General features: G+C 34.6%; 1 protein-coding gene across 6 annotated transcripts in view; it reads right to left on the reverse strand.

Moving 5' to 3' along the window:
* Positions 1-15,097, reverse strand: part of USP15 (ubiquitin specific peptidase 15) — a 165,940-nt gene that overhangs the window by 82,087 nt on the left and 68,756 nt on the right. For all 6 annotated transcript variants that reach the window (XM_036759129.1, XM_036759130.1, XM_036759135.1 and 3 more), the window contains 2 exons: positions 11,694-11,839; positions 8,360-8,421 (listed from right to left, as the gene is read on the reverse strand). In XM_036759129.1, coding sequence (XP_036615024.1) covers positions 8,360-8,421; positions 11,694-11,839 — 208 coding nt within the window. The remainder of the gene's footprint in view (positions 1-8,359; positions 8,422-11,693; positions 11,840-15,097) is intronic.

Raw genomic sequence — 15,097 nt, forward strand, 5'->3', positions numbered from 1 at the left:
GAGATGTGAATTCGTGTCCCCATGACTCTAAGTTCAGCTCTTTCCAACACACTATTCAGACTGAAAAGTTACCTGAAGGGTAGTAGGTCCCTCACCACTCCCAAGTCTTTTTGTTGTAGGAAGCCAATTCTCTCTAATCATAAGGCCAACAACCCTAGTTGGGGTCCTCACTGCAAGAGGCTCCCAACCTGCCTTTCCGTCTTATTTTTCTCCCCTCCCCAATCCATCTTTCACATAGTTGCTAAAGTGACTTCCCTGACTACAGGTCTGACCATATTATTATCCTGCTCAATAAACTTCATTGGCTCCTGACTGCTTCTAAAATAAAAGTACATGCTTCTTTACGTTGGGCACCAAAAGCCCTTCAAAACCTGGCTCTGGTCTCATTATATATTAATCCCCTTCACATATTCTGTGGTCCAGTCAAAATGGGTGTTTATCATAAATGATACGCTCTTCTTTCCAAGCTTTTGCACTGGCTGTTCATCATGCCTGTACTGCATGCCCTCATCACTTTTGCCTCTTAGAGTACCTCATTTCCTTAGCATCTTGGGACCATCAATACATTAACAAACATGTAGATGGTGGCAAACACTGCCACCCAAACATCCTGAGGAGGGTTACACTGAGGTAGAATTTGAATTCAGGTCTTTCTGACTCTAAGTCTAAAGTTCTGGGCATCTCACAAAGCTGCTTCTTCTTTTAGTACTGTTGCTATCTGCAATATCCCATTATTTTCAACTGTCAGATTCTACAAATGAGTTTAAGTTTTAAACCAGCACTGCCCTTGTTAGATATATCATTATCTCTCTGCTTGGCAAATACCTAGTGTTTGCTGGATGAGGCAGTTTCTAGGCTTTTTTTCAGTTTCCTGATGGTGATAATTAATATTCCTTAGGAATTAATAAAGGTAGCCTATCTTCAACATCTATTCTTTTACCTATTTTTAATTATCAATAAGTTATTTAAGTAGGTCAGGTTGGAGCTTCTTTAATTATATACTAAATCTAACTTTTATTTTCTTGTGATGGGGTACTGATTTGGATATTTGCTCTAAGAGGCAATGATCTGACAATACAAAGACAGCTGATCTGGCCATGGCTATTTGTAGTCATTTCCTGTCTGATAAAGTAACTTAATTTCATTTTTTCATGAGGTTATTTAGTGCTTGCCACATTGAGTGCCTACTTATTCTCAAAAATGTCCATTATTCAGAGGTTTAGGGATGTTAGGCCTTCACATTTCTTTTTCTTAATATTTTTAATTGTCCTCCACTATGTCTACCTGTATTGAAATTACTGAATAATGTATATTTTAATGTCTCTTTTTTTTGGCCAAGGTCTTTGCAGAATTTTTCTTTCTTTTCATTGTCTGTAAGAGATGTTGGACCATAAGGTACAATTATCTTCATAGTGGTCTTTTTCAATATTTACCATGAGCAAAAAATACAAGATGATTAACTGTCCCATTAAAATATTGTTTGTTGCTGCCTTTGGATGTACCAGAAAATCAACTCTGTATCTTCTTTAATTGATTCTTACAGAAGAATCAAGAGTACCATCCGCTCATTTGACTGCTGTATCCCTTCTGCTCTTCTTGCTTGGTTTGCAAAAACGTCAAGATTGTTATGATTTGGTTTAATCAGTAATATGCTCACCTGTTAATCACTGGACAAGGATCTCATACTCAAAGTACCAACAGCTAAGCAAATCTTTAAAAATCATGTAATTTATAGTATCTTCTTACACCTTTTCTTCTATTCCCTCATCATCACTGCAACAGCAGCAGCAGGGGAAGGCTCTATGAACTAAGGCCTAGAGGCCACAGGTTCCCCACCCCTGGACTAAGTAGAGGTTTACCAAGAGCCAAAGAATTACTCTCCAAATGTGACTTAGCACTTTCAAACCTAAATAGATGGTCTATTCTTTAGAAAAGCGATGGTTTTTTGTGGGTCTACACTTAATTTGCAGCATGGTAGAACCTGTCAAAGCTTACTCTCCATTTGCAAAGTCTTCAAGCACCTAGCATTACCTCCACATCACAGTGATGCATCCCTTGGTGACCAAAGAGCATTATATTATCTATCCAGTGTATATTTAAGGTTACAATGATTAAGAAAAAGATAAATCACATCCTATATATTTCATTTATTAAGGTTGGGAATTGTGTTGTATAGATTAAAAGGATTTCCATCATAAGCTATAGAACTGAGAATCATAGACTACCCAAATACCTTAAGGACCAAAATTGTAGGGGATCCTAAGAGCAAAAGAGAGAGATACGTTAAGCACAAATAGGCTATAGAATATTACCAATGATAACTTGTGCTTCAAAAGTAATGTAAAGAAATATCATCCAAGAAATTTATAATCAGAAAAGGATGTAGGATAGCAAGACAGGGAAAAAAAAAACCAGACAGCCTTACTGCTTTATTAGTATCTATGAAATATTAAAAAAGACCTAGAGAGTAAGTTCCAATTGTGTTAGGAAACCATTTAGAAAAGATTTATATGTGGACATGGACAAAGAAAGGTGTGGGTAGGATCAGATCTGTCTCACAGGAGCAAATACCCAAATGAAAGAGCCAATATCCATTGAAGGACCAGAGTATTTCATAAAAAAGTTAATTTAAAAATATAGTTGTCTAAAGGTATAGCCTTTAAGTATCTGGAAAATTAGTTGACTCAAAATCTCATTCTTTGATAATACTGAATAAATGGTACAGACTGACTGATTATACTGATCCTGAACAAATATTTATGGACTTTCCCACAAAGAAATCTCCACAGTAGGGAATACATGAATTATGAAAAACGTTCAAGGGGCCCATATAGGATGATGCCCAGGATGCTAATATGTAAATGTGAGAAAGACTGAGAAGGCATAGAAGCAGGGTAGCAGCTGACAGGATCTCTCTCCATGGCCTGTTTTTGGATTGAAAGGGTGCTGGTAGGAGTAATGCTTCCAGGCATGAACGGCTAAGGTAAGTTGGACCAAGAAAGATGAGGAGGGGAAATGGTTTTTCCATTCCAACCAGAAAATGCAGATTGGAGGGAATGAAGTGTATGCTGTGCAAATGCAACATACTCAACAAGTATTTACTAAGTGTCTACCATATGCTATGCACTGTGCAAGATATTGGGGAAAGAGATGAGGACCTGACTGGTAATTTCACTGGTACTGAGAACTCCAGCATTAAGAAATTCCTTCTAGTGATAGGCTAAGTAACTGGCCCAGGATTACATAGCCAGACACTAGGTACCGGGGATAAAAATGAAACTGTCCTTGCCCTCAGGGAGGCTTGTCCTATGTTAGAGAGACAACACATACACAAATAAGTACATATTAAATATACACAAGCTAAATTTTGGGGTGGAACAGCACCTGGCATGATCAGGTAAGGCTTTCCTTAGAAAGTGGCACTTAAAATGGGGCTTTCAAGGAAATAAATCACTCTAAAGGGCAGAGGTCACGAGAGAGTACACAGGGACAGCTAGTACATTCTAGGTATGGGAGCAAAGGAATAAATCCAGGACATAGGAGTGTTCCAAATGAGGAACAGGATGGCAAATTTGTCTCTATCAGAGAAGTAACTTTTAATTAGATTGTAAACGTAAATTGGGGCCAGAGTGTGAAGGACTTTGAAAAGTGGACTAGCATTATTTAATCTTTGCGATAAGAAGAAGTTATTGGAGTTTACTGAGTATGTGAGTGATATGGTCAGACTTGACCTTTCACAAAATCATTTTGGCAGATTAGTGGAGGATAGTCTGGAGTGGAGAGAGACTTAAGACAGGGAGATCAATTAGGAGGCTGTTGTAATCAATTAAGCAATAAGCATTTATTAATTACCAAATTTGTGTCAGGTACTCTGCCAGGAACTCTTTTTGTAGTGGCAAACAACTGGAAACTAATAAACTGACCATCAATTGGGAAGTAATTGTCAAATTATGTTATATGAAGGTAATGGAATATGACTGCTATAAGAAATGATGAAGGGGATTTATACCATAACATTAATATTGTAAAAAAGATTTTTTTTAAGATCAAGAGATCTGATCAACACAATCATCCACCATATTTCAAGAATACTGAAGAATTCCACCCACCTTCTGAAAGAGGTGATGGAGTTATGCTGAAAGAGACACAGATTTTTGGATATGAACAATATGGGAATTTGTTTTGCTTAATTAGGCTTATTTGTCATAAGGGTTTTGCTTTTCTTTTTCAGCAAGGGAAGGAGAGATAGGAAGAAAAAATTAAATTTAATTTGGAAGTTTTCTAATGAATCCTAAGCAACTAACCAGGGATGGTATAGATGGAAACTGTTAATGAATGAGATGAATTAGATAAACTCTGATCACTGAAATGGGCTTCTGCTTGGTATCCCCTCCTCAAGTCTATTTTCTCACCTCAGTCAATCCTCTACTCCAATGTCAAAGTCATCTTCTTAGACTACAGTAGCTCCCTATCACCTCCAGGATCAAATGTAGAACCCTATTTTTGAGGGTTTTTTAAAACTTCCATAACCCAGTCTCCTCCTACTTTCCAGTCTTCTTACATCTTACTCCCCCCCACTCACTTATTCTGTAATCCAGTGACATTGGCCTCTTTGCTATTGTTTGTACTTTTCGAAGTGCTTATCACAGTTCCTAGAAGACAGTAAGTTCCGTATAAATGCTGCTTTTGCTATCTCTGCTATCATCATCATCATCATCATCATCATCATCATCATCACCACCACCACCACCACCACCACCACCATTATCATCTCCATCTCCTGGTTTCCCTGGCTTCCTTCAAGTCTCAGCTAAAATCCTATTTTCTGAGTAAAATTCCATTTCTTGGGAGTAGAACCAATTTTATTTTGTTTGGGGAGGGGACGATACACGTTTTTTGTATCCCCAGGATTTAGCACAGTATGTGGTACACAGCAGGTATTTAATAAATGTTTGTCGACTTGAATGAGGTTCTTTTAAATACAGGCTTTTATGACTGCATAAAAACTACACCTTTACAAAGCAGTTTAAAAGAATGTTCTTGACCCTAGGAAAACTGTTAACAGAGCATATTAATAGCAAGCCAGGGCAAAATCCATTCTTTATAGCCAAATCTATTAGGTTTAACACAATCAAAGGAGATAACAAGTACTTTTCTCCTCAAATCAGAGAAAGTAGAAAAATATATTTGATATATTTTATAGGAAAACTATTACTCATAACTCATCATTAGTAAAAATAACACAGTATTTCAAATGGTATACATAGTCCTCTAGATAATTTGAATTTCAACTACATAGTAGGTAAAACCTCAAAAAAACCCTTATTTTTGAAATTTTGCCCTAAAAATTATTTAAGTATAACCTAAGATACTCTGCACATGACCAAGCTATGCAGGTGGGGGTGCCTAAGTTATATGATCTCATATCCAAGCAAACAAAGGTTTAATTACTTCACCATATAAAGGACTGGTACTTAACAATTATGTTTATAAAGTGCTCTGAAGTCCCAAACAAAGCATTTGTGGCTAGGATGCTGCAGTGTCTCAATCCACATTCTGAAATTCTGCTTAACAAGAAAAACATGGGTAGTATAGTAAAACTACTGGTTCAGACCCTCAGTTAAAAAATATTGGTTCAATATTCTCATTTGGATTTATTTTGTTGAGGTTTCCTCATGAGTATTATGAGTGTCCCTTAGAGCCATCCTCATAGATGAACCCAAAGTTTTTTACCTTGAATCTTGCATATTTCTGTTATATTGCATTAACTTATATTCATAAACTGTATGTATCCTAAAGTTTTACTAGCTAGAAATAAAGATAATAACAAAAACAATAATATAGTGCTACATGCCAGGCATTGTGCTTTAAGCACTTTGCAAATATTTTCTCATTTGATCCTCATAACAACCCTAGGATGTCGGTGCTATTGATACCTCCACTTAAAGAGAAGGAAACTCAGGCATAGAGAGGTTAAGTGACTTATCGAGGATCACACAGCTGGTACGTGTCGGAGGTTGAATTTTAACTCAAGTCTTCCTTACCCTAGGCCCACTGCTTAATGCATTATTCAAATAAACCTCTAAGTGAACATGCAAGATATCTTAATTTTGACCAAATGACCTAAAGGTACTTTGTGACTTCTGGAATATTTGTGACCGTTTGCTTTTAGTTTCAGCCAAAGTCATTCAAAGTATTTGGTATTTTCTTGTTAAAGTATTTTCTTTGGCAAATGAAGATTTGTAGTGAGGTTCTATAGAGATTACCTTATTTATTAAGTTCTCCTGGCAAGTCCTCTCCAATATGAAATGGTTTATTTTAAAACATTTTAATCACTAACTAAGGAGGACAATCAAAGGGGTAGTTTAGTCAGAGAATTTTTTAATTGGGGAGAGGAGGGCAGATGTGCGATTGTTCATAGGTGAAGGCAATTGTGGGCAAGGAAACACTCCTTTCCCCCTGCTGTAGATGATAAAGTTGTCTAAGGAAATAAGGAGTTAAGTGATTTGCCCACACAGCCTATTTTTTTGTTAGAGGAAGGACTTGAACACATGACTTCCTGATTCTAAAGATGGCTTCCTATCCATGTCATATCACCTTTCAGATAATTTTTAGTAAGAAAGTAAAATTTTCTTATTGTGTCACAAAACTATCAATTTTCCTGATCCTGATACTGAATGACTATGTAAGTCAAGCTAAATAAATATTTGCTAGGAAATAGTATTGGTCATACAGTAGCTAATTCCAAATTTCATTAAATTCTGATTGGCCCAAGATATTAATTCCTAATTTATCAAAATAATACAATGTCCTCTCTCTTCAATTATATTTGGTGATACAATGCTACTAATTTTCAACAAACTACAAACCATTCGTTTGACATCATAGACTTTTTAATGGGGATCTCTGGTAGTGTTACACTGAATTTATCCTTTACATTTTTACTCAGCAACATAATAGTATGACATGACTTTACGTCTTGTTTCTCAAACTAGATTGTCAGCTCCTTAAGGATAGAATGATGTTTTAGATTTGTGCATTTTTACAATTGCACATCGCAAGCAAATGTACTGATTTCAAAAAAGAATTAAAGTTGAAGGAAAGATATTCAATGAAATGAAAGGTCAAACAAACTCACCTTTCAATAGGAAATCAACAATTTCAAGAAGAATGTCAGTGACTAAGTGAATCTTTTGTGTTACTATAATAATAGTAATACTAATACTAATAATAACAATAGCAGTTTGCAGTTCTATAGTACTTTAAAGGTAAGTGCTTTACATATATGATCTCATGTGATCATTTTAACTGTAACTATAAATGAAGATAATACTGGCAGGGTCCTCATTTTAAAGAATAGCCTCTGATCAATTAAACAGCCTGACAGTTATCACACAGCTAGTTAAATGGCATCTAAGAGCTGACCTAGACTCTAAATCTAGTGTTCTACTATGTCTGTTTTCTTCAAAGTACTGAATATCTTTGCAAATTATGTGCCAAGATAAATTAAGTTTATGGAACTCTAAATATAAGAATACCCAATATTAATTCAAATTTTAATCTTAGTAAGGAACCAGTAATTAAATATAAGCTTTCAAACAGAAATTATTCCCATTTTTCAAAGTAGATTAAATCTCTCATTTGCAAAAACTGCACTAGCCAACCTACATACTTTCCTTGTTTTCTCTTTGTACCAAGTTCACAATGTTGTACAGTTAACTACTGCAACTTGGCTATGAAAACAAGCATTTGACTAGTATACCCAGGAGTTTCCCAGAAATGCACTTTTTATGGACATTTCAAAAACAAAGTATATGACTGCTACACAATTATTATGTATTCTTTAAGACTGCTGCTTAATTTAAGATTGTTTTCTTTTATGTTTTGAACAAGTAGATAGCTTATTCAAATTAAAGTCGACTAAAACATAGCACCAAAAGCATCTGTCTATACTATATAAATGAACTATTACCAATACATGCCCTGTGATCACTATCTGAGGATAGTTAGAGAAGTATCCTAAATTTTGACTCTGTCACTCATCAGGAATTGGCATTCTATTTCATATTTTAAATTTCTTATTTCTCAAAAATCTCCTTTTTACATCAACATTATTACTGACAAAGTCATAAAATATTTTACAATATAGATCTGTCACTTTTAATAGGATCACCAGTACAAATACAAGTTTAAATCAATTTGAAAATTAAGAAAAAAATCCTGAAACATTTAATGGAGGCATACGGATTATATTTCAGGTACACTCAATTTTGGATTTTAATAAACAAAAATTAGCTATAAAAGCAAAAAGACTGAATCACTCAGTAGTTAAGTAAATAAAAAAAAATTAGACACTTACTTAGGAGTTGAAGAACCCCTTGGCCATGTTCCATCTTCATTTTTCTGCTCTATTACTAGCATCTGCAAATATGACATAGTAAAATGGTTTTCTATAATTCTGAAGTTAAAAACCAAAATTAACCCACTACGGTTTTTTATTTTTAGTCTAAAAAAGGGATGGGTTCAGATGTAATATAGCAATAGAAAAAAAATCAACTTATAGCTAGATAACATAACAACTAGGTTTTGATCATAGCTTTGGCTCATTACCTGAGTAAACGAAACACCTAACAAAATCTATATTATTATTTTCTCAGGAATCAAAGTCAAACTCTGAGAACTGATAAAGACAATGAGAACTATTTGTGTGACTATGAAAAAGTCACTTAACCAGTGTGTTATGATTCTTACTCTACTTATTTTGTCAATGTATTCAGAAATGGATAAGGGGATCACTATGAGACAGAAGGAAAAACTAAATCCTTATTTTAATAGCTGGTAACAACACTGGCATAGTAGTACACATCAGATAGTTGCATTTCAGCAAGGAAAATCTCACGATATTCTTGTGAAATTATATAGGCTTTATGACTGCATGATTACTGTACATATAAAATGAAATGACCAGACCAAAAGAGCACTGATAAATAAGAGCAATGTTAATCTAAAGGAAAGGCTTTAGGAGTGTTAAAGAACTGTCCTTGTTTCTCATCTTTTCAACATTTTTATCACTGACTTGAATAAAAGCATAAATGGGATGCTTATCAAAATTATCAACACAAAGCTCAAAAGGACAGGCTGCCAGATCATAGATTCAAAATCTGAAAAAAAAAATCTCAAAAGATTGGAAAAGTAGGCTAGAGTTAATAAAATGACCTCTGAGGTATCTTCTAACTCCTAATATTTTATTATTTTTCTGAACTGAAAGGTAACCAAGAACTTAGCAAACCAAATTTCCTAAAAGTGGCTAACAATGAATGTCTAGTTAAAAGAAAGCTGGACTTGGAATTAGGAGATGTAGGTTTGAATCTCAGCTCTGACAGTTAACTGTAAGACTGTGGGCAATTCATTTAACCTTTCTGAGCTTCAGTTTCTGTAAAATGGACACAATACCTACGTTATAGGGTTTTCGTTAGCAAAAGTGTGTTTTCAATCTTTAAGAACTACATCTATATGTGTTTGTGTGTGTGTGTGATCAGTTATGAACATTGTAACGCATAATTAGGATAACAAAAGGTAATCAGGTTTTGCTGGAACAATTACCATGATTAACTCACTGCAGTTTAGAGCTGCAAGAGATCTCAGATGTGTCACCTGGTCAAACACCCTCGTTTTTAAAAGTTGAAGAAACAGAGAAAGGCTCAAGGAAATGTGGCTTGGCCAAAGGCTGCACTGCTAGTTAGTGTGGAACCTATACTAGATGCCAATAAATGTTTATTTCACCATAATTACTTTGAATTCATATTAACTTTAAATAGTCTTTAATAAGCAGAATTATTTTATAGAAATATCAATAACATAGACTGTAATTCTAAAATCAGCTCTACTCTGTACTGATAAAAAAGTGGCATGGATGATGTGAAATGGCAAGTAATGCTACAGTTATCCATTTTAGCATTGAAATTTGTTTATATATTTTCATGTTCATACATAGATATTATTATGTTAAAACCTTAAACAAGTTAAAGCCATACCTGTGGAAATGTGGCTCAAGAGACACTGAGGAATTACTTAATTTTACCTATCCTGCCCCTAACGCAAACATTATTTTCTCCTTACTCTGACTGAAATGGACAATATCATCTTTCAGTCAAATGGGAATCTAAATAGCGCTACCCCTCTCTAAGCTTCCCATAAACTGTCCCTGGCAGCTTCCCCTTCTAAACAAATGCTTTTCAGATGGGTTTCTCTTCCCATTTTTGCTGAATTTAAGTCTATGCAGAACAGAAACCTTAGGAGGAATGGTTATCAATAAAGAATTTAAATGAGTTGATGTTAACAAGATGTTGAAAGTGACAGATGTTAGAGAAGCTGAAAGGAAGAAAATCCAGCTAGCTGAATTGTAATAAAATGTGAGCATATTGTATATATGTATTTTCACTAGTCTATTTGCTTATGTGAAACTGATTTCAATTTAAGAAATATTTAATGACAGCCTACTAAGTGTAGAATATGCCAATTTCAGCTGCTGATTGTCTCCCATCAAGAAGTGTTACTAAGCTTCCTTTCAACGAGATGTGTCCCAAGTCACAGAATCACGGTATCTTAAGAGTTAGAAGGAATCTCAGAGGTCTTCTATCCAACCAACACATGAATACTCTCTAAAATATTTCTGATAGTTCGCCATCTAATAATCTTTGTTTGAAGTGATAAGAACTCACTCTTTTCCTGAGTCAAGCCATTCAATTTTTTGAACAGCACTGTTTGGAGGTTTTTCCTTATAAAGAAATAACATGTATTATGAAGTCCACTATGTGCCAGTCAATTGTGATTGTATCTTTGGGGATACAAGCACAGAGATTATCCAACTTCTACTGTCTGGGGCCAAGCAGAATGAGTTCTCTTCCATACAGTAATTCTTCAGATATCTAAAGAAAGCTATAATAGTCTATCTTTTCCAAGTCTTCCTTTCTCTAGGCTAAATATTGGCAGGTCATCTCACCAATCCATGTATGACATAGTTTCAAATCCCCTCACCAGCTCTGTAGCCACTCCAACTTATCAATCTGTTTTTTAAACTGTAACATCTAGAACTGAACATATTTCCAGATGTAATAAGACAAGAATGGAAACAGTGAGACTCTATCACCAGCGTTCCGGACAATACATTTCTTTGTGATGTAAAAGCATTATTAGATTTTTCCCACTTCCATGATCTGCTTTTGGCATATGTTGATTAAGGTCACTAAAGCCTTCGGGTCTTTTCATGTGAACTGTTACTTAGCCAAAAGTCCATCCTTGTATAGGCAATTTTTTTGAACCTAAATACAAGATGTTATATTTACCTTATCATATTTAAGTACTCCTTGCCTACCAAGAAATTTTGATTTCTACATTCTGTTTTAAATGTAACAATTATCCCCTAAATGCACCCATATATTTGAAAAATATGATAGATTTGATGATATGCCTTCATCCAAGATACTGACAAAAATGTTGAACAGAATAGGGCCAAGGAGAGAGCCCTTCAGTCCTTCATTAGATTTCCTTCTCCAGGATGACAGTGATCCATTAATCAATACCTTTTAGGTCTTACTGAGCCCATTACGGATATACAAGTACACAGCCAATACATGAATACATAGGGACTGGTATCCAGCATACTTAAAATAAGAAGTGTTGATGAACAATACCTGTCCTTGATATAAACCAGCATCCTGAATGGTACTGTCTGGCTTATTTAGTGGTTCAAATGTATTACTCATGTATTTATTCCATAATCTGGTCTCTTTTTCATCTGGAATATTGAAGATTTTTCTTATTTCTTTTTCAATTGTATCTGAAGTTAAAGAAAGAAATATAAACATAAAACCTTTTTAAAAAGTTCATCACATCAAATAAAGTTAATCATTAATTAATAGTCCAAAACTTTAAATAACAGGGAGGATGACAACAGAGTGGACAGGAAGTTGGCCTTAGAGCCAGACAGAACTGGGTTCAAGTCCCATCTCTCTCTCTCTCACTGCCCCAGGCAAGTCACTTAAACCTGTAAGTGTCCAAGGCAACCCTTAGAAACTACAAATTGCATAACAGTTAATAATCTGCATTGGTAGAGGGAATTTCTTCATCAATTCCCTATATACCATGAAATCACAGGTCTGGAATAAAGAAAAAATTACAAAAAAAAAAAAAGAAGAAGAAATTTCAAATGCTGTTAGGAGGGCAAGAAGAATCTGACAAATGTCTATAAATATATGAGTACTGTGAGAAGGGTTTTCAAAATCAGGGAAGCTTTAAGAAGAAAAATGATAATTCTGAAAGCAATCACTTTCAGAACTAAAGAATCTATAGGGGAAAATTCCAACATAAGCCACTAACATGTAAAATTACGTTATACAAATAAATTATTTTTATTTCAAATGCATGTTTTTAAAAAAATTAATAGCCACCCCATTCAAATCAATAATAGAGAGAGAAATCAAACATATAAATCCCAGAGACTAAAGGTCAAAATGGCTTTCTACAGCAACTAGTTCATTATTCAATAAATTGAATGTGATATTTACTTTTGAATAACTTCAACTATAACAAATTAAATCAAGACCATTAAAGGTAAGTAGTGTTCAAAGTGATTAATATAGTAGTGAAACACACAGATCTTAAAATTAAAACCAGTCCCCCCAAATATGGTAGTATCAATTATGTAACTATAAAATAAATCAAACGCAAAATTACAATTCGGCATATAAAATGTTCTGATTACGTGGCTTCTTAAAATTTAAAGTTATAAAGCTCAAATATGTTAGAATAAGTTAAATTTCAGAGCAAACAAAATTTAAGAAATATATTGAAGTTTACCTAATAAAAATTAGTCAGTTAAAAAAATTGTTCTATAATTATAATCCAAACTAAGCATACTAAAAAAATGCAAATTTCTCTTCTTTAATATGAATCAGGTTATAAAGCATATCTAAACAAAATGGTATCTTTAATATAGATATCAAAAATAAAAATGAATATTTAAAACAAAAGCTAATAAAATGAACTTTAAAAAAATATCCTAAATTAGACAATTTATCATTTACTAAACATTCTTTTATCATATATTTTGCAAGCAAATGAGAAAATGTTAAGAGATCAAATTTAGACAAAAAAAAAAGAACCCAAATGAACAAGTTTTCAAATGTTCTTAAATTCTTACTGGCATTGGCACATTAATTATATTGTCTGTTGACACAAATACGATCTTCCAGGAAGGGGAAGCTTTTAAATACTATTATAGTACTTCCTAAAGAAGGAATGAAAAAAAAATAACTTTGAACAAGAAAAGAACCTAACTCTGGTTGAGGTTAATGTCTCTCAAAGTGACAGTCTGTTCTTGGTTATGCAATGAAAAGGACTGAACAAGGATCGGAGTATAAAAACTGAGTCCTTGAAGCTTTGTATTTGTTAAACACCTTTGGCAAAGCCACCAAAAAAAGACCAATTCCCATGCCTCACTGAGGCATGAATGTGATCCGGATTCTTGATGCCAAGAAGAGACTGTTTAAACAGAGTGAACAAGCACCTGCTCACTCAGCAGAGAGATCATCATTAGTACGCTATCTATGAGGTTTTTCTTTAGTTAGAAACTGTGAAACAAAGTAAGATATATCAAGACTCTCAGTTCTCAGTGGCCCCTTCCATTTCCAGTCATGGTATCAAAGTAGCAGACGATGGTAAGAACCACTCAGTTTTAAAACTATTTACAAACATAAATTTCTTTTTTTGTTGGTTTTTTTTTGGCAGGGCAATTGGGGGTTAAGTGACTTGCCCAAGGTCACACAGCTAGCACGTGTCAAGTGTCTGAGGCCGGATTTGAACTCAGGTCCTCCCAACTCCAGGGCCGGTGCTCTACTCACTGAGTCACCTAGCTGCCCCTACAAACATAAATTTCATTAGTACTTTTATATGGTTCTTTGATCAGAGACTAGGATGTTATACCAAAAATCACATTAATGTTGACAACCTGAAAAGAAGTAGTTTTATTTTGAGCTCAAAGGCAATAAGAAATACCATTTGGGGTGTGTGTGTGTGTGTGTGTGTGTGTGTGTGTGTATTTCTGGTCATCATACTTTGTGCAGGGTTCATAATAAGAGAATAGACTACCATGAAAACAATTCGTTTGTATGCCAACATCTTTTGCAGAGGATGAAATAGAAAACTCCATGAAAAAATGAACAAAACCTTGCTAAGCAAGTCAAAATATAAGCAAGTATTTGATGACTTCAGTAAGGTGGTAGGGTTGACCAAAGGATGGGAAAAAGTTAAGGAAATATGGTTTGAAATTAATAAAAGAGGTGAAAGGATTGTAGATAGACTATGAAAGCAAAATGTTCTCTGTTCCAAAACTAGAACTTTGTAATAGAAGAAATATTTTTCTTTCCCCCAAAGGGGATAAAATCTGAGGTTCATTTGTCTCAGTAGTGATTATAATAGGACCAACAGGTGAGGATGATGAGAAGCCCTCCAACCTATAAACCCTATGATTAACTCATCCTTCTAGAGTCCACAAACACTGCTTCTGTGATTGAATGCCTAGGCAAACCAAAACATAGTAAATAGAACTGCACTGCAGCTGAATCTTATTTCTCTCCTTACTATCCACAATTGGGCACCCATGTGTGACTTTGACTTTCTTTATAGGGGCTAAATGAAAAAGAAAGACGTATTAAAGCGTCCTAATGGAAAATGTGTTGAGTTTCAAACAACTAACTTATAAATTATTTTTTCATAAGCTGGCATATTCTCATCAATCAAAAAGCATTTATTGAGAGATTCCTAGGTACAAGGAACTGTGTTACGAGGTAAGGATACAAAGACAAAAGTGAAAATGCTCTCTGGCCTCAAGAAGTTTATATTTTAATGGGGAAGGCAACACAAACACATGAGTATATATAATAGATATAAGATGATTATAGGGTAGATTTGGACATACAGGTTGGTTGTCTTAGGAGCAGGGTGGGGTGGGAGGAGAGAACAGGATGAGGAAAGGCTTCAGGAAGAAGGTGACACTTGAGCAGAGTTTTGAAGCAAACCAAGAATCCAAGAATTCCAA

The sequence above is a fragment of the Trichosurus vulpecula genome, chromosome 5, assembly GCF_011100635.1.
Source record: "Trichosurus vulpecula isolate mTriVul1 chromosome 5, mTriVul1.pri, whole genome shotgun sequence".
NCBI classification, from domain to species: domain Eukaryota; kingdom Metazoa; phylum Chordata; class Mammalia; order Diprotodontia; family Phalangeridae; genus Trichosurus; species Trichosurus vulpecula.